The 23,976-nt window shown below is 40.4% G+C and overlaps 2 protein-coding genes across 10 annotated transcripts in view; both read right to left on the bottom strand.

Moving 5' to 3' along the window:
• ZDHHC2 (zDHHC palmitoyltransferase 2) overlaps positions 1 to 14,459 on the bottom strand; it is a 35,171-nt gene extending 20,712 nt beyond the window's left edge. For both annotated transcript variants that reach the window (XM_079306749.1, XM_079306750.1), the window contains exons 1-3: positions 14,241 to 14,459; positions 4,032 to 4,058; positions 1,080 to 1,174 (exon numbers count right to left, since the gene is read on the bottom strand). In XM_079306749.1, the coding sequence (XP_079162875.1) occupies positions 1,080 to 1,174; positions 4,032 to 4,058; positions 14,241 to 14,406 (288 nt within the window). In that variant the 5' untranslated portion in view covers positions 14,407 to 14,459. The remainder of the gene's footprint in view (positions 1 to 1,079; positions 1,175 to 4,031; positions 4,059 to 14,240) is intronic.
• A 7,749-nt stretch (positions 14,460 to 22,208) lies between these two features.
• MICU3 (mitochondrial calcium uptake family member 3) overlaps positions 22,209 to 23,976 on the bottom strand; it is a 51,328-nt gene continuing 49,560 nt past the window's right edge. For all 8 annotated transcript variants that reach the window (XM_079306736.1, XM_079306737.1, XM_079306740.1 and 5 more), the window contains one exon: positions 22,209 to 23,564. In XM_079306736.1, the coding sequence (XP_079162862.1) occupies positions 23,454 to 23,564 (111 nt within the window). In that variant the 3' untranslated portion in view covers positions 22,209 to 23,453. The remainder of the gene's footprint in view (positions 23,565 to 23,976) is intronic.

The raw sequence follows: 23,976 nt of genomic DNA, 5'->3' as shown, positions 1-23,976 counted from the left end.
TAGCAGGATTTGTCAAAATGCTTTTGTTGGCATCAGCCCAATGATTTGAAAACCCTTCTAATTATCACTATAGTCATCATATACATGCATACATTTTGCTATGTAATTACCAAATGAAATAGGTTTTAAATTTATTTTGCTCCTCCCCACCCCAGGCTATAGTAAAGACTACAGTGTGAACTCCAGTGAAGATGGCAATTAGTTTGAATTATCTACTTGCTTTCACAATTATACGTCCTAATGGTGAAGGAAAAGAACCACTGCACAACAGCAGGAATCACAAGCCACTCATTTTAGGTTCATCTGGTACTTAGAGCTAGAGCTGAGTCCATGCCAAAGGAAGGGTTTGCTTTGTGGGTATTTCAAACTACAGGGCCAGCCAGAGCATGATTCCTCCTGGCCTCAGGGGTTGTGAAACACAGCACCTACTGGGGACTGGGGGGCTTTTGAACAAAGACAATGCAAGAGGCCAAAAAGTTGTGCTAGCTATAAAAAGCTGCATGGGCAGAATTTCCATCAGTGCCATTGATGGAGAACCATGTCAGATTTCTTTTTTGATGTGGCTGTCCTTTACTAGCTCCCTTCTTGCTTAATCAACTGTGCTTCCCACCATCAGCTTACCTAATGTGCACTCCCACCAAAATCCAAAAGTTCCTTCATACCAAAATGGATGAGGAAGAAGTTCTAATTCAGAGGACAACAGATAGATGCTGACAAGAAATATAAATCTTAAACACAGAGAAATAAATTTTTGCTCACAATAAAGTCTGCTATTCCCAAGGCAAAGATTTAGGCTGCTAGTTCAAACAAGTCATATTTTTCAAGTGGACAGGATTTTTTCTTCTACCATAAATATCTCTTTTAAAATATCTATTAAAAGTTAGAGAAATTATTACTTTTTTTGTCTCAGTCACTACACTGATTGCAATCTGACTCAATCTATTAAGAAGCTGTAATTGCCATCTGTGTTTTTCTACAGTGTATAAAGCTACATGAGATCAGAGACTAAGTTACTCAAACCCCACAAAATCAGGCATTTGGCTAGGCTATTTCATAAACAAAAGTTAAGTTCATCTTACTTCTTTTGAAGGATTCATTGGTAGCGTAAAGATTGTTTTCCAATATGACCAGACGAACAGCATGAAAAATATGTGGTAAGCAACCAGGCACACAACTAAAATCAGAAGGGAACAGAATTAATACAAACAGACCAGTGATATTGTAATACTTACAAACACTGCCTGTAGGCATCACAGATAGTTCTCTAACAGATGTAAATACAGAGGCTCTGGAAAAGCTTTGCAACAAATATGCTGCACTGCAACTTTACATAAGACAAATACAAACTGTGTGGTCATGATACAGTTTACATAGATTACAGAAGTTTGAGGAAAATGGTTAATAGCCTATTAAAGCTCCATCATTAATTAGCAAGCAGTCTCCTTTACACACTTTTAAAATCCTAATTATCTGATGCATCTCTGCTTTGTAGCTTTATAAACCTTGTAGGGAGAGTGCTAGCCATGCAAACCACCACTCTGCCTCCCCCAGCAAAAGCCCCAATCCCCAAAGGATGTAAGGGGACAATGACAAGTGTGAGGTAAGTCTTGGGGTGAATATGCACATGATACCTGAGCAGTAGCCATATCCAGTTAATTTCTTTTTTGCTAGATTTTAGGAGAGAGGACGCTTGGGTGGTTTTTAAAACCTACAGGTCCTTTAAATTCAAGTGTTCATTCACTACTTTATATTCTTCACAGCCAGTCAACATTTATTCTTATGTTTTTTAATAGACAAGAACCAACATTTATCACACTGAGTTGTTTTACTAGAATATAGAAGGCAACAGTAACTTTTCCAAAGAGTCTGCCATAGGTTGATATGTATTTCCATTTAAAAGCTCTCACCCTAGTAAGCAAGTCACTAAGTAAACAGCAAATCATAAACTCATAGCCCCTGACTAACTTACTCTAATGCCAAGAAAACAGTATTCTTCCACAAATTCAAATCCTCAAAAAGATTCATCATGAGAAACCTGTGTACTTTCACTTCACAATCTGAAATATTGCCCTTGTATGGTTAGCTCATGGAGTCTTTTTATATGCCACATTATTCAGGGCTAGAGAATTCTTTAGAACACATGCATGCATGATGGTGCATATAAATACAGGAACAGTTGTCTGGTATGTTCTTACTTTTTGCAATTTTGCCTAAAAAGTAACACTGAATACTTTTGGTGTTGAAGTTTACTTATTCAAATAGCAGGAACATTGTAAATATTTACTGTTATTCACTAAGCTGTTAAAAATAATAAACAAAAACTAATAGAATCTGAGGAGCAACTCTGCACAAAGCTTTTGGAATGACAGGGGCAAAGATTCATAAGCCAGGTCTATAAACTGAAAGAAAAATTTTATCAGTATAAATAAGTGATAGAATTGGACTCCACACAAAGCACAACACACTAAATGACCATCTTGTTCTTGCATAAGCATCTGGACAGGAACAGCCCCCATTTTTATCAGAACATTTCTATCAACTCCAAAAATACACAATTTACTCACAAAACCACAATTTACAACAAAATCAGTATTTTTTTTTAAACAACAGTATACTCATGGCATATAGTGAGAGCAAAGTAGGACAGGTTACCTCAGTTTTGTACATGATGCACTTACTGATCTGTATTTAGCATTTAAGCATTTTATTGTTGCAATTTAAAAAAAAAAAAAAAAAAAAAAAAAAAAAAGCCTGGTGCTGGCTGGTCACTCCTCCCAGGTTATCTATCCACCAGTTTCCCTGCATGTGATGGAGACCTGGGCTACCCAGCTGCTCCAGCAGACCTGTGGGTGTTGTGAGTCCAATGTAAGAACTTCATTTCACCTGGGGCTGTTAAAGAACAGCTATCTGATGCTCCCTGGCAGAAATCTTTCTATTTCACACATTTTCTGGAAAAAAACCCCAAACCAATCAACCAACCAAAACAAACCCCAACTCCTTGCTTGAAGGCAACCAACTTACAGCTAGCTAGCACAGATAGAGCTGCCTGGAAATTTGAGGCAACCTGTAGTGTGGCTGAGCCCCATTTGCCCAGTTTTCACTCCTGAAAAATCTCAGGGTAGAAGTATAGCCAGGGTAAGTTTCTTCTGACTGGCTGAGGCCCACCATTTGAGTGAAAATAAGGAAATTTAATGTTCCCCAACACATTTTGGTGGTAATTTTAATGTGTTTTGTGAGCAACGCCCATCAAATCACTTTTTTCCCCCCTCCCACAGAGTATGGAGCAGCAAGAAACTGAAATTCAAAGCCTGCAGATAACACTTCAACACTCACAGAGGGGATGAGATCACTGAACTGAAAAAAAGCTTTTCAAGCAAATGCTTCTTCATTGACAAACATGTTTTCTAAGCAAGGGAGTTGCCAATGACTTAATAAAATCTGCTGGAATTACACAAACATAAAAAGCTTTTTCTCCAAAAGCTCTGCAGCCCTATACTTTACACTTCCATGTTATGCTGTAGTAGCATCTGGAAAAACAATCTAAACATGCTACAGCATCAGGGTAGGAACTGTAGTGACTGCTAACTAGGCAGTTTTATTATATTCTGACAAGGCTACATATCTGAAGGATTCTGTTTCTTTAAAGATGTTAAAAAGAAAATGCAGAAAAAGGTCCCCTCTCATTTAAGTATGTTACATCTACACAAATACACTGCTCATCTCTAGAAATCCTGCTTTTACAAGAGATTTCCATATCATTAATAATTTTTTTAAAAACCAGAATGTAAGGACTGTTTTAGTTAACACATCAGAAAGCCAGTGAGAAGAGTAAAAGAATTCTAATTTTTCTCATCTCTATTTGTAATGGCTAAGGCAATATTCAGGGACAGCAAGATAATAAAAGGTACTGGGGAACAAAAGAAGTACAATTCTAACTGGTTTAAGTCGTACTGTTTCTCAATTCTTGTAGTAAATTAATGTTCTCCTCTGATATATGAATTACATCTACAAATAGCTAATAAAAATCTTACCTTTTTCTCCAATATTTGTCATTGTCACTGAAAAAAAGAAAAAAGAAAGAAAAAAAAGAAAAATTAGGTTTAAATAGCAAATTATGTAACTCAGTATTTAAACTTTTGCTTTTTTTCAACCAAAGATGGAGGGGTAATCATCAAACAATACATGTTTAAGGTCACACACTATAAAGCTTTTATGCTGTGTACCTTCATCACAAGAATAGGTACACAATATCAATTGCTTATGAGGTTTTTTGGCTCCTCTTCCCAGGCTCATTTCCTAATAACTAGGACCTCCATCTATCTGAAGCTGCCAAAGTTTAATCCAAGAAAAGCCATCTCTGAAGAGCAGTTCTTTCTTTTAACTGTGGTTGCACAGGTTTCACTCTTTATTTATGCTCTGTTCTTGAAGTGGAGGTGCCAGACTCCAGAACTGGTTTTGACAGCAGTATCTGGTGATACCTTAGATCTTCAAAATATAAAAACTGAAAGCAGACAAAAGTTGCATTTCCATTACGAAACTGCCCACGGATTACAAGATTTGGGGACAGTAAGAGTGAGAATGGGCAAGTATGTCAGGCATGGAAGGGAGCACATAGGTACCACACATCAGTGACTGTATTTTCCACTCTTGGTGACCAAAACCACTTCTCACCCAAACCACTCCACCACACATTTGTCCATCCCAGTTAAGCAGCCTACCAGCTGCTGGTGCCTATAACAGGACAGCAGATATACAGAACTCTCATCCACTCTGTTTTCCTAATGAAGGAGATTGCACAAGGCTGGTCTTCAAGCAGCAGGCACAAGGCAACTCCTACAGAGAAGCCAAACAGCCACACCACCTGACTGATGGATTAAACTTAGGCTTGGTGATTGAGTTAAAGCCAGTATTGAAATACATCTTGCATATTGCAAGGGTGGAACATGGGACCAGAGCTGCTCAACACCTTAACCAATGCTCTGGAAGAGTGAACACTTATCAAGTTTGCAGGTGGCACCAGCCTGGGGACAGCAGCTGGTATGTGCAGGGCTTCCCTTCAGAGGGACCACAACAGACTGGGGGAATGAAGCAATGGGGCCCTTATGGAATTCAAGAGGGCAAAGAGAAAGTCCTGCTCCTGTAAAGAAGCAACTCCATGGAACAACACAGCCTGGGAACTGCTGGGCTGGAGCAGCTCTCTGGGAGAAGCCATGGAGTTGCTGATGGGCAGCAGAAAAAGCCACCAGCCACATGGGCTACATCAGCAGGGTCAGTCAGGGGAAGGGTTTATCTCAGCCCCCTCTGCACAGCATCCATCAGACCACACTCAGAGCACTGCAAGGCTTTGTGCCCCCAACACAACACAGACAAGTCCAGGAAGAAGCAACCAAGCTGGCAGGGACTCATCCTCTAAACAGAGGCTGCACAGACAGTGCTTGTCAGCATGGAGAAGACATAATTCTTAATAATTCAGGATCTCCAGGGAGGCACAGTTGAGCTGGGCTCTTCATACTGGCACAGAGTGGGATGGCAAGAGCCAGTAAGTGTAAGGTGAAATGAAAGGATCAGATTCAATACAACAAAAAACATTTGCACCATGAGAACTGTCCACCAGTGGAGGAAGCTGTCCAGATATGCTGCACAGCCTCCACCAGTGAAGTCTGTCAAGATTCAAGCCAATAAAACCTGCAACAACCTGGTGTTGCACACCTAACCCTGGCTTTGATTAGGAGGTTACATTAGATCAGCTGAGGTCCTCTCAAACATGCATTATTCCATAAGTCTGTAATTATAAAATAAGTATTAAAATGGAGATTTGACTACAGCTTTACAAAACAAACATCTGCCTTACCTGAGGGAAAACAGTAAGCAACCATGTTTATAAAGTTCCTAAAAAAAAATCAGAAAGACACCACAGAAATTGCCTAAGTCACTGTAAAGAAAACTATATTCTGCCCTCAGTTTTCTGAACTCTTTAGAATTTGATAAGCTGAATATCCATCAAGCCAACTGCTAGAGAGAAAATGAAGGAATACGTATGTACACTTGACTTTGAGGAGCTGACACGCTCCCCTACAATATTGCACAAGAACTGTAAAATTGTAAGAAAACAGTCATCCACTGGATGATTGCTTACAAAACAAAAGACATCTTCAGAGGCTGACATGCAATTTGAAAGTGATGGAGTTCTTAGAATAAGACAAATTAGCCACTATTCAAATTCTGATTTTGTGTCTCCACTTGGAACAGTCAGCAAAGTGTGCAGAAAAACTACTCTCTACTAATTAAAAAGTCACAGCCAAGCATATACTGCAGAATCACCAGTTTCAAAACAAAATCTATTTAACCAAACTTCACAATAATTTGTGGTGTTTTCCCCTCCTTACAAGGGAATGCCACAGAAAATTGCTGTGAAAGCAGTTGTATCTTTTTTCCACCCCTTATATTTGGATAGAATGTATTCACTAATGTGTCTGAGATGACCAAAATTTTCCACAATGCCTATAAGGTAAGGACAGACAAATCCAAATGCAGTTTTTTCTATCAGACATCAAACCTAAAGCTTTCTAAAATTCCTGTCCACCTCTAGAAAGAAATGCACTCTTTGGAGTCTACACCTGTGCAGAGGACTGTCTCCTCAGCTTTTCCAGTATTTAGCTTGGAACTGAATGCTCCTGACAGTCAAGACCACAAAGGCTAAAGCACAAGTGCCCAGCGATGTCCAGTGAACCCCAGGAAGGTGAGAACATGTTTTTAGTTGTTTGTGTTTTTTTTATAAGATATGTATCTTGTCATTTTCATTTCTTTTACTACCAGGTATAAATCAAAAGTTATTTCATACACTTCTGAGCTGCAATCACTGTAAGACACTAAGGCAGAGAGGAACAAGGCTGAAAAGAGATGCCAGTACCTTCAATCTCACCATCATTTTTCTCCACACATATTGCAACTGGTGTTTACATGGAGACAGGCTGCACTGCCCAACAAGCATTTCCCACAGAGAGTGACAGAAAGGATCTGTGCAAGACATCCAATAACCTGCACACAAGGGAAGTACCAGTCCTCCTGCTTATGCCTTTTTAAATCACCTCTGACAAAAGCTCCCTGGAGGAGACACAGTGTGTGGGAAAGTAATGAAAAAGCATCTACAATACAACAGCACCAGAGATGAAATGAAGGTGTGGGGAGGTTTTTGTTTTGTTTTGTTTTGTGTTGGTTTGTTTTTTTCTTTGGTTGGTTTTGGTTTTTTTTGTTGGTTGGGGTTTTTTTTTTTTTTTTTGGTTGGTTACTGGCTTTTTTTTTTGGCAGGGGGAGGTGGGTGGTGAGGGAGGGAAAGAACTTTTGGTTTTGCACCAATATGGCAGAACTGACCAATAGGATAAAAATGGCTCTTACAAATCAAACTCTATTAAATTTGTCTTAAATATTTCAACTTTCTTCATTTGTTGAATGACCATGATACAAAGACTTCTTAGAGTAACTACAAGATATTTACCCTAAGATCACACTAAAATCATACTATTTAACAGCATGGAAAATAATTTTCTAGTATGAAAAAATCCTCTAATTTTGGATTTGATCAAAGAAATGTTTGCTATTTTCCCTGCCTTCTGAATAGCGCACAATATGCTTATTTAAACCAAAGTTAATATATTTCAGTAGAATCATTTGTATCAGTATTTCCGGCAGTCTCCTCATTTATGTTCCAAGGGGTTACACTCACTGTGGTGAAAAGTAGGTCAGACTGCATTCTGTCATTAATAAATATCAGCTGAAATGCTGCGAATGCACTTGCTGATAGCCAAATAGCACAGAAATAATATGGGTAAAAAGCATTTATGTCTATGATGACTAAAATAAACACAAGGACACGCCAATCCCAACTGCTAAGCAATTTCTGGGAGAAAACAGGGTAAATCCCTTTGGGAACAAAATGGAATGATACTCCTGTATATTCAGAGATGGAAATAATTATAAAAACATGACCTGTCTTCAGGAAATCATTAAAAAGTCACAGCTTTGTTTGCCTGAGATACTGCAGGGCCCAATTTCATTAAGAATCACCCTTGCACTGCTAAAGCATCAGGATGCCATTTACAGTTCAGTACCAGCAGACTGTCACATCATTAGAGCCTCTCTGGTTCATTATGCAGCTTGCAGATGGTGCTCATCAGAATTAGCCACCAGGCTGGGACAGATGCAGCGTTTCAGCCAATGTAGATGCCAATTTCCCGAGCCAGAAATACTGCTCCCTGCTTGCCCCAAGCCACAAGCAGCCAGAAACAGGAACAGCATATTCAATAGCCAATGCAGCCTGCACTTGCAGAGAACCATCACACAGAAAACAGAGTTCTGTGTTTCAAAAGACCATAAAAAGTCCAGGACGGTTTCCTGGACCAAATTCGTATTGGTAGGAACAGAAATCACATCATTAGGCACTTTGCATACTGGAAGACCAAGTGAGTTTCCCACTTCTTCAATTTCCACTCATTTTCTCCAGAAATCTTTATTCTCACTCAACCATGTAAAAACTAAGTAGACATCCATCTCCACATAGCTAGAGACATGGTAAGACACACTGCTATCACAAATCCCAAAAAATTTTAAAAGACAGATTTCATAACAAAATGTTCATTGGTTTTGTAATGTTAAATTTTGCTTGACTTCTAAACCCAAAATCAAACTTTCTGAACTGTGAATGTAAAGGCTAGATTTAAAAATAAGGAAAAAAATTAAAAAGAAAATGGGAGAAAGCAATTAATTTTTTAAAGCTGTGATGAACGTGGATATACAAAATGCTATCATATTTTATGTACCTTTTTAAAATATTTAAATCTTTGGAATGAGAAAACAAGACACATCCAATTCAGAGACTCTGCTGCCACATCTATAAATAGCTGGTTCTCTCAAACTTTTATGAAGTTTAACATCTTGGACCTGATTCACAAAACTAAGTGCATATTTTATCTTTATAGCATATTTGAGGCTGTAAAACACTGATCTGTAGATGCAGTTTGATTCAGCTCTGTGCACACATAAAAGTGTTTTATAGTTGTGACAAGTGTTCTGTCACTGCCTGCAATAGTCCTTTAGTAAAAATACCAGTGCTTGTAATAAAAACCTGCCTCTCTGTTAGACAGAGCAGTGATTTGCATTGATTCAGAGTGACAAGGTGCCACCAGTGCTTTGGTTCAGAACAAAAGTAACAGAAATTTTTCTGGGATATTTAAGGTTGGCAAAGGTAGTCATCAATAACCCATGCATTTGCATTTGATGGTATTTGCAAATATTCCACAAGATTCATTTTAACCTTGTGCCCATCAAACTGCATCGCTGTCCACCTGCCCAGCAGCAAGCTGCTGTTTGGTGCCTTTGCAGGTAAGGTCACAAAAGCACTGCTGTTGTATAGGGTACCACTAAGAACTGACTTTACCTTTCTTTTTTACAAACTTCCCATTTACCCTCCAAGTCACAAAGACAGACTGAAGAATGAAAAGTGTCTGGCTCTGCCAAAGTTATGGACACTTGTGTTGCCAGACACTTCTCAGCCAACAAAAACTACACCCTGACAAGAACAAATCTTAAAGTTATGTATCAAGCAGTGCTGAATTTCTACCTGAAAACATAATCTTGTCCAGTAACTATATCTTCACCACAGACCTTATGTGTTCAACCTCAAGCCATGGTTTACATTTCAAGGCACAAAACCTACAGGAAATACACTGGGAACTACAAGGAGGGATAACCAGCCATGCTTAATGTAGACTTAAATTCTGTTTCAGAGGTGTAGAATAGCAGCTCCAGAAGTCTGAGAAAGCATTTGAACGAAATTTATGAAATGCACAGGAGCACTGCTGGCTATAGAAGCCAATTCTGCTCCAGCCACCAGTTTTGAAACTTTCCTCAAAGCAACCACATGTGTCAGAAGAGGAAAAAAAAAAAAAAAAAAAAAAAGGGGGTGGGCAGGCAGTGGGGGGAAGCAGTATTTCCAAAATATGGAATAAAAATGCCAACATTCTTGGACCAAAGTACTTTCATACCATAGCAGCTAATGGGCAGACAGGGTATTTAACCAGCATTTGACAACAGCCAACTGTAATGTTGCAATGTACTTGTACTTCTATAGCCAAACCTAAACTCTAAGTGGTTACAAGACATAAGCTGCAAGTACCATAAATCCTTTAATCCATCTGGAGGACATACTGAGCAAAGAGCTCAAATCCAGCTGACTAAATCCTGGGTCTAACTTTTTTTTTTTTTTTTTTAAGCTTCCTCCCCCCCAACCCCCTCCCCAATCAGATTCTATCTCCTTATTTTCTGTCACTTCTGATGCCCTGATGACACAGTGCCAAGCCCACAGGGCATGTATTAATTCTGCCTCTAAACTGTGATGAATTAAGCAGCTTTATATGCTGTTATAATTCCATTCCACTGATGGTTCACAGGGTCAAAAAGCTCAATTCAGCACTAAACAATCTGATCTTCCAGCAGGAATCTTTCATGATCATTAACATCTTTAGAAGCTGGATGTCATTCCATGCTTTCTGTTCCATTCTGAAGGTAGCTGTGGACAGATACCACTCACATATTCCACACCAAAAACAAAGATGTGACTTATGAGCATTCCTGACAGCACTGTAAATGTCTTGTTGTACCCTCTCTTCAGGTATGCTGAAGTAATTTATTCTTTTCCAAATCAGGCAAATCACTCACCAGGTGGCAATATTTCCTCCCTTTCCCTTCACTGAAGTAGTCACAAAATGCTTATTGCTTTTTTGTTCCACAGCAAATCTATTTTCCTTCTTCAAAATTGCAAATTCAAGGTGCATTTTCTGACAGGATTCCCTGAGCAAGAGCATTATCCTTTGAATTCAAATTAGTGCCATGTAAAAATGGATCAAAACTGAACAAAAACATCCATTTTTACTGGATATAGGATACCTACAGGATAACCCTTTCATGAGCTAAGCTGTTATTTTTACTAAAAACATCTGTCACAACACTGTCAAATTTTTTACATTTTCCTTCTTATATGCACCTCCAAATCATGAACTGGCAGGAAAACAAAACAAGACAAAAGGATGTCAGTATCCACATTAGTCAAGAACATTTCTGACAAACAGCTGTCAGAAACTGCAAGTTATTACTGGTTCTGCCTTTCCTAAAGCATGGAATGAATCTCCAAGTCCCTGATGGTTCTACTAACCTGAATTAGAGATGCATGTAAGAAGGGAAATTTAAGACTTAATTTTTTTTTCTTTGAATGTGATGTATGCAAAGATTTTAATAAACACTGAATGTTCATTTTCAGGTTTTCACAAACAGTGAATCCAATGTGTATTTTCTGAGTATAGATACATGGCTAGAGGTGCTAGGGTGAAGTATTTCATTTGCACTTCATGTTACTGTTGCTCCATGTATCCTAGGTTTAAATTTCAGTAGCTTGAGCTATCAAAGTTCACTGTGCTCACTGTGCACTGCCTGTATTTCCCCATTCTTTCTGAGAAAGAATAACAAATCTGTATGCCTCAGGTTCTCACACACACACTCAATTTTTTTTTTTAAGGGAATGAATACTTAAAGACCCAGTAATTTTAAACTTGAAGTTTTTCAGGGTGAAAAAAGAAGTACTACTGCTAGACAGGGCTTGTGAGATGCCAGTTCTGGCAAAATCAAGAGAATGGTACTGCATTAGGGGTAAGCAATTTTTAGTTGAGTATTTTAAGACCAACTCATGTATGCATTTAATTCCAGTATTCATTCTACATCCAGCAGAAAGCACTGTCTGCTAGTGTTCAACACCTTTCTCCTTCTTCTTGTTAAAGCTGCACGAGCAGTTACCTGAATCCACTAATAAAAGAGACAGAGCTCTAGATAGGGTAATACTAGTGTTAAAAACATTGGATTCATTTTTCTGTTTCTAAAACCCCTTTTTGTTTCTAAAATGCTAGTCAATACTGCAACTACTCAGCTTTAGGTATATAAGGAATCAGTAGATTTCTTTTTTTAAAAAAACTGTCCCTCCTATAATGCTCAGATGAAATAAAAGAAAAATCCAAAACAACCCAACAAATAAACCCTAACAAAAAAATCCCACAAACCCATTAAAAATACCACATTTGAAATACTTTCTCATTACTAGAAGCTCAAATAGACCACTTACATACAACAGTGCAAAGTCCTAGCTAAGTCTGACTGCACAGTTAACACTGTACCCTGTATGTTGTCAGCTCAATGATGAAAGCTGCAGAAAAAACCCCAGCTATATAGATCCTCTTCAGCATTCAGTGCTGCAGGAATAAAAGATGCACTGAATAGACAGGCTGGCTTCAAAGCCCTGAAATGCTCACAGTCTATTCCTGCTGTTGGCTTTCGTTCCTGGAGTTGTTAGTTATGCCTTCTGTTGTTTACACTAAATATTCATTAGTAAGAAAAGACATAAGCTTATTTTATTTTAATATGCCAAATATGAGGGAAAACATCCAGATACAGATAAAAGATGGAATTACTGGAGATTGTGCACAAATATTATGCTGAATTAAAAAACTTGTAAGCCAGCTCTCACTGGAAGGTGTGGGGATAGGTGGGAAACAAACAAACAAAACACCCTTGTTCACTGAAAGGAAAAAAATGTAAAAGATGCTTTAGTTGAGCCTCAGGGCTCCACTTCCTCCCCCTCCCACTGCAGGCCTTTTGCTCTGAGGGATTCTCAAGCAATCAGTGAACCACAGTTTATAGTCTGAAGCAAGTTTCAAGCATTTCCTTCAATTTCAATTCATTTCCTTAAGAGGTACCTGCTTTCAGGTAAGCTAAAACCCAATCTTCCTCCATCACACAGGTATGCAGACTAAAAACCACAGTAGAATACTGAAGCAGAAGTGCCCAGAACAAGCCTACTGCACCTACCAGAAGGCTGCACACATCAGGACATCAACTACAGAGTGGCTTTTCCCTAGGACATCCTTGCCCTCCTAGTGTCAGCTCACAGCTCTCCTTTCCAGGCTTGCTCAGTCAACTCCCAGAACCTTGCAGACAATTAATTCACTTCCTTGTGCTCGAGGCAGATACCTCATTCTGCCTCTCATAAAGGCACAGCAACTTTACTGAAGAGTGATGTTTAAAACTAACAGATCTGAATGATGTTAGTGAAGAAAAAAACCCCCAAAAACGCAGAAAGCCTAACCTTCAACATAGGAGCTACAGCAAGTCTTGATACTGCCCCAAAAAAGAGGTGGTAGGCTTTTTGTTCAATCCTTCAACTGCTTATCCAAGCATACATAGGACAAAAATCTTATCAGTTTTCTGCATACAATTAAAAAAAAAAAATAGGTACTAGAGTGCTGAGATTTTCAACATGAACGATTGAAAACTAAGTGCAGCTAACTTATATTCCTGTGTGCTATTATTATAACATTGTTACTGAAACATCAATATGCCACACATTGGCTTCTAAAAATCAGATGCAATGGTTTTCTTCAAGATGATACACTGTAACAGAACCAAAGCAGAAGAAAAACCTCTCCAAACCAAGGAAGAGTGGTGAGCTGTCATTTAATGAATCCTCCAGGCTCGGCTACTGTAATTCACACAGACGCAGCCTCCAGTGTGACATTAGCGATCCGCCTGCCGCCCGGGATCAGGTGCCAAGGAGCGCGGCCAGGATGACTCCCGAATGCCCTGGCAGGCTGCCCATGACAAAGAAGGGATCGAGAAGTTGTGACAGCCGGGCATTTTCTAGACGACTGGAGTGGTACAGGGAGACTCGTGGATTTCCTGTTACCTATTCGTGCTTTCTGTGTGTGTGTGTATTCGAGCGCCCAAAGCACGGCGAACTCTGCCCGGCCACCTGCGCAGCCAGCGCCTCTCCCCGGGGCCGGGGCCGGGACCGGCCGCACTCCGCGCACCCCACGGAGCCAAACTCGCGCCCGGAGCAGCCCGGCTGCCTCCTGCACGGAGCACACAGCCGCGATGGTGCCAGGGCACCGGGCAGCGCCGATCGCCCTCGCCGGCCCAGGGGGGCTCCGGTCCAGCCCTGCCCAGCCCATCCCTGCCCAGCCCGGTCCGGGCGTGGCGGCGGCGGCAGCAGCCATGGGCAGCCCCGGTGCCGACAAACACCGGAGGCGGCCGCCCCTGCCCCTGCCCCGCCCGTGTCCGTGTCCGTGTCCGGCTGCGCTCCCCCGGCACGGGCGGCGGCGCCCACCCGCGTCCCGCCCGCCCCCCGCCGCGGCGGCGGCACTCACGCAGGCAGAGCTGGGTGACATAGGCGTAGTAGGACCAGCAGAGGATGCTGGAGATGAAGAGCACCGGCACCCAGTAGAGCAGCCGCTGGCAGCGCCGCCGCACGCCGCCCCAAGCGCCGGGCGCCCCGGCTGGCGGCGGCGGGGCCGCCATCTTCCCGCACCGCATCCCGGCCGCTCGCTCCGGGGGCCCGGGCCCCGGCCGCGCTCCCCGCCGGAGCCCCGCCCCGCCCCGCCCCGCCCGCCGCCCCGGCCCCACCCTCCCGGCGCGCCCGCTCCGCCCACCGCCCGCCGCCCTCCCCGCGGGCCGCGCCGGGCACGGCGGCGGGGGCAGAGCCGCCCCGCCGCCCAGCCGCCTCCTCCGGGTCCGGCCGTGTGCCGGGCCCGGGGCTCGGCCGGTTCGGGGCGGCGGAGCGGCTCCGCCCGGCGCAGGGCGCGGCTCCGGCTCGGGCAGACGCCACGTGCGGGGAGCGCCCGGTGCTCGACGGCGCTTCCCTCCTCACCCGCCTCTGAAACGGGATGGCGCAATGAACAGCCCCTGAAAGTGCCTTAAAACCCCCGGTTACACAAAGCTGCCTCGTTCGCTAATAGCGCCTGGTGTGCTACGAACAAGGGTTGGATGCCTTGGCGGGCAGGAGGCGGTGCGAGGCCACGGTGGCCAGGCACGGCTGGCTTGTGGATTTTGGTGCAGGGAAAGGTGGCGGGAGGTTGCGCTGACTCACCCTTCCTCGAAAGGCTTTACATTGCACTCGCCGTGACAAAACGCTCATGAACTATAGCAGTAAACCCAGCCTGCGTTACATCCTGTGCACCCCAATCGTTGCTGAATGATCAATGCAGATCGGAAATGCCGAGCACCGCCTGTAGTATTTCTGCAATCTGCTGGAATCTCGCAGAGCATCAGCGGTGCAGTGGGTGGGAAGTACTGGTTGATTAAAATGTGTTTGGATTTTGACAAAAAACCTTGCCTAATATCTCACGCAGGAGACTGCGTGAAGATAAGCAATCCCTGTCTGAAATTCATACAACTGCAGTTGATTGAGAAAAAGGCTGTGAGAGAGGAAAAACTGGAGAAAACTGGAAAAAGTAAGACAGAACCAATAGTAGGTGTGCTGGCAGGTTCCAGAATAGTAGATTGAGTAGCTATAGTATGTTTGCTGAAGAGACACAAAAAAAGAAGTTGACCATATGGCTGCAGTGTTTTTATGTGATGCAAAATCATGCACTCCTCTTTATTGTAAGATCAAACTGAATTATTTCAGTTAGCCACACTGAACTGAGTGAATGACCAACGCAGGATGATGTATTGAGAGGAATAATATATTATCCCATGGCAGTAAATCAACTTTGCCTATTCAGGGAAAAGCCTTGTATATCATTCTGAAGGGCTCTGCAAAACTGTCTCCTCAATGTATGGTTATTACAGTAGAGAAATGAACGAAATATGCCACCAAAAGATTGGAACATAATAATTTAACAAAAGATTCTGCATAATAGGGAATTATGTATTATACATTAAAAGGTAAAGATACAGTGAATGGTGCTGAAAAACTAGATTTTATATTCCTGCATGCCATATTTCTCAAAACAAGAGTAAAGGGACTGAAACCAACATGATGTACACAATAAAAACATTTTATTTTACTTTAATTAATTGTGCAAGTCATCGCCGAAGCCAGCATTTTAATGGAGCATTTGACTTTACTATATTTTAATGAAAACATCTGCGATTATTCAACATGGATTTTAAAAGCATAAGGAATAAGATTACCAGTGCCTGAAGGCAAACCCCATGCTCTGCTGTCAAAAGTTAAAAGAAATTAAGGCAATTTAATTCATTTGATGGTTTTTTGCACTTATTTGGAAATATGTGACAGTGACCTCTCCCAGGTACCAAGGATAATGCATCTAGTGTGTTCTGTGTTTCCAGGGAGACATGTCTGTACCTTGAGAAGTTTGCAGCTGGATGCTGTGTATATAAGGATGAAGTAGGCTCTGCATTGTCTTAGAGGCTACAAAATTATTTCTCCCGTAAACCATTTTAAAATGCTGTATGTGACACAGGGCTTATCAACAACACATGCCACAGAAAAACAGTAAACATTAGAGAAAACTTCACAATATAGTAATTTTTTTCTTTAGAATCATAGTTATTATAAAATATTATACATATAGAGAGGTGGCAGTTTGCCAGAAGTGTGGGAATAAAAAGATGATGTGTTAGAAAGGCCTTAAATTATATCATACTATTTTCATACAATTACTTTTCATTATCCCTTTATGGAAATGGGCTTGTGTAGTTCAGCATTCTACCTTTTCCATGGCCACTACCACCCTCTTCTCACTGCTCAACCTTCACAGTAATCAGAATTCTCATATTGCATATGCTAGTAATTACATCAATAATTACTATAGTGTATGCTTTACCATAGCTCCAAAATCATGGTTATCTGGTTCAAAATCAGTGAGACAAACAGGCAAACTTCACTTTAATTTAGATGGAACAAAAAACCTTGCCCTGAGTAATACTCTGAATTACCTTGGAGAATCTTTTGGCCAGAGAGCTGTAAAGCATCCCTCTCTCCTGTCCCTGTGTCTTTTCCCCATGGACAGGGGTTCTCTAGCTCTTCTTCATGTCCACAGTTACTTTCTATTCCTTTCATCACTCTCCAGCTGGGTCACAAGAGACCCTTTCTTCTGTGCCTTTTCTCCTCTTCCTCCCTCTGTAGTATGACCTGCAGAAATTTTAGGTAACAGCAGAAAAACTCAAGAGCAAGCATATTCAAAGGAGAATTGTGTTATGGCAGAAGCAAATCCTGGGATAGTCCAAGCTGTTAGGTATTAATGGAGAGGTTTCTCAAATCAGTGCACTTGGGCTGTTTCTCTACAGTGAAAGAAGCTACTTAAGGCACTTATAAGAAGCTACTTATTGCTGCTTGTATGAAATGTTCGCAAGAAAAAGAGAGAGGAAATGAAGGTGATTTTCTTGTCAAGAGCTGGGCTGAAGGAAGCTGTGGTTTGAGGAGGCAGCTTGAGTGTTTGGCAAATTGAAATAAAATGTTCTTGTCATAAGTGGTACCACTCAGGCTTTCCCCTCAGGCAAGGTATATGCAAGTTATTGCTGGTAGATTTTTTAAAATGTGTCTCTCCTGGCATACATTCGGGCATTTCTAACATTATCACTTCTGACTATCCTCTGTACCCAGTTGTGCCAAGGGATGTTAAAGGAGGGGGTAGCTCAGGGGCTGGGCATCCTCCTCCCTGCTGGACCCCAGCGTGGGGACCCAGTGTCTCTGTCCCAGGCTGGTGAAGGTGGCTGCTGCTTTCCTGCTCAACCAGCAGCTTCAGCAGTGCCTCTGCACAGGGCTCTCACAAGCACCAACAGCCAAGTCCCTTTCTCCCCTTTGGCTGACAGGGCTGAGGGTCACCAGTGGAAACACACGTGCCTCCCTCCCCTCTACCCTCACAAGCACATGCATTGTTGCAGATCCCCAGGTACAGGCATAGCCTCCCTGGTTGTCTGATAGCCCTGCCCAGATCTCAGACCTTCTTACCTGCTCCATGGTCCATGAGTGCTCACTGCATTTTGACAAGGTTCTTGTGCAGCTGATCTTCTGAAACAAGCATCCTCCTGCTCCATGTACCCTTGCCAAGTACTCTGGCTGACCAGGGCTGTCCCTGTTGCTGTCTCTGTGAGTGTTGTTCGGGTGCATTGCACATCTCTGTGTTTGGCTTCCTCCCTTTGTCATTCCACTTGATAAGGTCCTTGATCAGATGACATTAATGAAGTAGGTGCTCTCTCCTTCCATATGCTGGGAGGCAGATTCCAGCTGGCTTCATTTACAGAATGGGGAGTGAAAATTCTGCCTCTTTCTGAAGGAAGACATCTCGACACCCTTAGCATGGAGTCCTAATTAAAAACTACTCCTTTGCAAGTCTAGGGGGCTCTGCTTCTCTCTGTAAGCAATCTGATACAACAGAATACTTCCTTCCCCACCATGTCCTAAGTGGAGTGGCAAGAGGAGGAGGGAGAGTAGGACAGGAAAACATGATTAGTCCTACACAAGTACAATGCACAGAGCAGCAACTAGTAGCAGGAATACACACAGACAGACAGGCACACAGCACTCATTATTAGGTGAAGCAGCAGCCCTGCAGGGATGCTCCTGGGCCTTACTGACAGTGGCAGTGCTGCTTGCTTCTCTCCAGAATGTTTGGGTGTCACACTTACCACAACCAGGAAAAGAAATCTCTCTGCAACATTTCTGGCATAAGGCATCACCTGGAAAACGTATGTTGTTTCCCAGCTGGAGTTAGGGACCATCTGTGTATAGTTCCTAGCTCCTGGCTACATGAAAACAAGCAGTTAAGTAGCCTCTCCAGTCTCAGGCTACCTGTCAAATGTGTTTTAATTGAAGGGCTGGCTCAGATGTATTCAACTTACTGCTCTCATCCCAGCTTGGTACTTGATTATTTGCAACTGTTTGGATACTCAATCCTGCTATTGCATGATTTTTTTATTTCTTAAATTTTTGTGGCAATTTTCCTGGTTCTCCACAGGAGAGGCACATTTATCTCCTTTCCAGTTCCTTCCTCAAATTTTTTTGATTTCTACCTCTGTATTGATATAATACTCTATTTGTCAGAGTCTGCCTTCAGGGAAGTTTTCCCAAGTCCTATTTGGGCTTATTATCCACCCACTCTTCTGTCATTTTCAGTGGTAATTTTTTCACTGTGTTATTTTTTTCCCCAGATGCATTCATCTGGGAATTTTCATTCCCTTGCTGCTTTCCCCCTTGTTACTTAAGGTGGGAAACATGGGAAAAAGCTGAACCAGTTCCAGTCAATGCTAGTTCTTGTGCAATGGAGATCTGTACAGTGTCCTAAGGCAGGTCTGCTTAGGCAAAAATCAAAACCCCTGCAATAGAAAACCCTTCAAGAGCTGTATGTGAGAAACCTTATCCCATGGTGTGTGCACTGTTCAGTGCTTTCTGCCCTTTGGAGTAGAAATTATGTGATTTAATGGCTGATTCCAGAAGCAGACATCTAAATTTAAAATGACTAATATGATAACTTCCTTTTTCTCCCCCTCTTCTTCCAGACAGGATAGTTTAAAACTTCCTTTTACAGCTTATGCCCTGAAATGCCTTGACAGACTTGAGGCACTTCATGCCTTGTTCACACATCTAGGTTTGGCTGTTGTCCAGGGACGAAATACCTGTCTGTGTTCATGCTTTTTGTAGCTGGGGATCTTCAGAGTATGTCTGCACAAAATGCAGCAAGAGCCACGTTTATTTTCCTTCCACTTCCCATAGAAATGTTTTTAACTGCAAGTCAGGTTTGGTAGTTTGCCCAATATCTTCAATAAATGATACAAAAAGGCTACAAAAGTTACAGTGCAGAGGAAGTAAATGCTTCAGCAGCCTCTTAGGGCATCTTCCTGAAACAGCAGAGACTTTTGGTTTGCTCCTTGTAGTGGGTTTTGTCATATGGTTTCCAAGTGCAAGGACATTTTTTGTAAAGTCTAGGTAACTAACTTCAGACTCAGTATTTTATTGCAAAGATTAGAATATCTGAAAATTTATTTTTACAGGGTCATACTCTTTTGAATCTAGGTTGTAGCTTCCGAATCAGGGTTAAAGTTAAAAAACCTGATGAGTAATAAACTGCTGTTTCTATGAATATATGTAAAAATTATGTATTTTAATAAAAAAATTCAAGTGGGTACTAGTATTTTTATGGAATGCTACTAGCTAATTATAATGTTCATCTGTGGGAGGAATTTGTAAGTCAAACTAGTGGTGAAAATTAACATTACCCATTCAAGATTAAAGCACACCCTTGTATTAAATTGGATGTGTAAGAAAAAAAATGCAATATATGCAAGAGCACTATCTGCTGACAGGTTCAGGGTGCCAAATGCTTCCATAGATTCTCAGACATAGGGAAGAAAACCGTACATTCAGACCTCACACATATTAGAAAATAATCATGTAAGTTTTGGCTTGATTTTAAGGGGAATTCAAACTTGGTATTGTTACAAATTAGTTCCAGATCCATTTTTGAATAGTGAATTTTTGGTCTCATTCTTTTCTTTCTGCAAATATTACTCTGGAGTTCTTTTCCTAGAAACTGTCTTGAATATATCCTCAGTGAGACAAGAGAGCAAGACACATCATTAGGCAATGATCATCGTATCACACAATGTTGCGTCAAAGAAAAAAAAATTCTGTGTCATTTTTCCCCCTTTATTTCAATGCATTTGTATCCTGGTATTTAGGTGGAGAAGAAGAGATCAAATAACTATAGAAACCAGGCAGTATAACTAACAAAATGCTGTAAGTCACTGTTCAATAATTTGAGGTTTTTTCCTTTAGCCTGATAACACTCTATGTCATACAAATTGAGAATCTACAGTGGAAGGGGTTTGTATCCTCTTACTGCTAAAATGTGCAAGGAGGGAAACTGCCATTGGGATCTAAGACACCAGCAGATTATCAGGGAGCAGCCTGCACTACAGGATATTCTGCCAGGAGCTAGGAGTTCATCACAGCTCAGGCAAAAGTTGGTTAGTATCACAAGGCTACCCAAAGCTGAAGGTTTGCTAGTTCTCATTTTATCTGAGCTGGTCTGGTCATCTGTGGGCAGCTCCTAAGCATCCTCTGAATATTCACTGGCATTATTACAGTTTTCTCAATTTATGGAGGAGAACAAGAGCTGGTTTTAAACAAAAAAATTTACACAACTTTTCACATAATTTGGTTGCAGCATACATATCTTCTGTGCTGCCAGGAATTTTGCAGATTTTGTATAAGGTTGTATTGAGCCCAGTGACTGTTGCATATCCGAGGGGTGCCTCTACAGCAGATGGCATGTGCCTTGTTAATGTGCCTTGTTTTCACCTGTCCTTGCATTTTCAGGTCTTTTATGTACAGTTCTGTGGCTGAAAAGTGAAGCTATCTAAAGAGATGATTAAAAGAAGAAAAAACAAGTCTCTTTTTTTGTGATGGTGACATGCTCTAATTCAAAGTACTTACACATTCATATTACAAAAAAAAAAAAAAATTATGATGACAAAAGAATTTGAATTATATACACTGCAAAGAAAATTAGTTCCAAGTGCATTTATTTTGAAATTAACAAGAATATTATATATATTCATATTAAATAATATTATTAAACATGAAGAAAAAATAGTCTTAAAAACTAATCTGACACTTTCACATTCAATTTTGTATTAAGTAAGTATAGATAGGAAATATATAGAAAATTGCTTAAATTGCCTCAAGCCAGCCATAAAAGCAAAGTGCACATTGCCTAGGGTGCAAAATGATAATGGTACTGCTGCTTCCTCCAAGGGGAGGATCACTGTGAGTGGGCAGTCATGAATGAAAAGGAAAGATGGGAACCCCTTCAGTGACTCCCAATGTTTTCTTCTCTTTTCTTTGTCCTTCATCACTGAAGTAGCAAAGTGGGTTTTGTGTATGCTGACAAGAAGCAGTGAGACAGTTTTGCGTACCGAGACGATACATGGAATACAGATGATTCCCTAAATGATCACAAAGGGACTGCAGCTTATCTGTGTCCTGCTGTGTCAATTCAAGAACCTTTATCTCAATTTATTTGATTATTTCTTGCTGTCAATAGTTTAAGGACACAAAGGAGGAAATTTTAAATTTATCACAAAATATTAACTGAAGTATCATCCTTTGATAGTTTTCTGAAGTGTCTTTTTTTTCAGATAATCTTAGCATGTATTTTTTCTATATTCCCAGTGTGGAATTTTGTAAACAAAAGTTCCTTCTCATTTTGTTTTGATTTTTCTACCAGAGATACATCCTATTATAAATTAAGCATTTCTAAACTTAGGTGCACTGTTACACAGATACCATACATCTATTCACATGATATATATGATGGTAATTGGGCAACATGTGCACTGAACAAAATTTTAAAACTTTTCCTTCAGGATTTGGAGTAGTAAGATATTTAAAACCATTATTTTAGTTCTGTTTTGATTGTCTGACTACCAAATATTTCTGCTTCCAATGACAATTTATTGACACTAGTTTAAGTGTGTTCTATTCAGCTGGAATTATTTAAAGGCACAGTCTTTTCATAAACAGATACATATTTATTCAATGTCCAGTAAACTTTTTCAAGAAGGGTATAAAAAATATGTGTTTTTTGTGTGGATTTAATTCCTACTACCTAACAGTAATGTTAATAGGGAGTAAGGAAAAATGCTGAATAGCAAACAAGTAATATTCAAATAATATTACTTAGTGTAGTTCTGTACTGTGCATGCATTCATGTTTTGTTTTGCTTTTGTTGTTTGACACAGACACAAGCTATTTATCTAGTTTTCAGATACGGCATTCCAGAGTAGCAAATAAGACAACTATAATTTCTACTCAGTGCCACTTCATACCAAAGTGCACTATTCACAAGAAACACATGAATTTGTACTCTACCAGAAACATACCAATGTATGGCAATAAAATTTATAATAAATATTACAAAGTGTGTGTTATATTAATTTGAACATTTGGACTTTTCTTTGACACACTGTTTGTAAGACATCTTAAAATCTGTACTATTTTTAAAGGATAAATTCATAAACATAATAATAAGACTTGGAGAATCTGAACATTATCGTTCATACAGTACTTTTCCTAGGTAAATACCTATCATTCACATTATAACTGTAACAGCTTTACTTTTTGTAAAATAACAGCCTCTAAGAGCTTAATTTGTCCTTTCAACTCATTGTAATTGTTATGCTACTTAATGCAGTCTCATTTTCAGTTTAGCACAATTTTTAATAGTGCTCTTCTGAAAGTAAATTCACAGTCTAAGTTGATGCAGGCAGTTTCTCTTCACTGCCAAACATCTTCCTGCCCAGGAGTAAGACATATTTTTGTCTCCTTTTAAATGACAAATTTATCTCAAAATAATAAAAATTAATATTCAAAAGGTGTTCTTACAAAAGAAGGCTTCTCCCACTCACATGGCATAGTTAGTCCATCAATTAAATAAAATACATACTGAAAAGCATTTTTAAGAGTTGATGATCACTACACTAAGTGGAAAAGAAGTCCTGTGTTTTCTACTGCAGCTGGAAGATTCACCATTCACCTGGGTTAGTTTGTTCTTCATTAAGAATTCATGGGAATAAATAATTCTAGCCAGTGCAGATAATCCTGCTTTCTTTCTTTATCTCAGCATATCTCGTCTCCGAAATTGCTTCCACAGATCTCTGAGATGCTCACTGGTTACAGCCATCACACAAGAGTAATATTCCTTCCAACCATACCTTGGAGTCTCCTGTGAAAAGTGAAAAACATACAATTGGAAAAAAGATATAATTCACTAAATTCATTAATTCTACCTTAATTTTTTTTCAGACTCATACATACTAAAGAGATGTTTTAATATTAAAATAATGAGAGATCAAATTTACTTCTGTAAAATGCGAGTTATAAATCCATAGTAGGTTAAGTATTCAAAAGGCATCCTCACCTCACAGCACACAGTTAGCATTCAACAGATAGCCTATTTATATTAAAAGAGGCAAAAAAGTATTTCCTCTATCCAGGTATGTCCAGCTCCCTCTCTAGTTTTGTTCCTTACTTCTTTGTATTGATACTGTACTAAAAAGTTCACCTATGACACCAAACAAAAACATAGAAAATTGTTGATGTTCATTAAACTGAAGCACCAGCAAAAGTCAAATACC

This window comes from Erithacus rubecula (genome assembly GCF_903797595.1).
Source record: "Erithacus rubecula genome assembly, chromosome: 5".
NCBI classification, from domain to species: domain Eukaryota; kingdom Metazoa; phylum Chordata; class Aves; order Passeriformes; family Muscicapidae; genus Erithacus; species Erithacus rubecula.
Note: the sequence above shows the minus strand (reverse complement) of the source record. Positions and strands in the feature narration are given on the sequence as shown.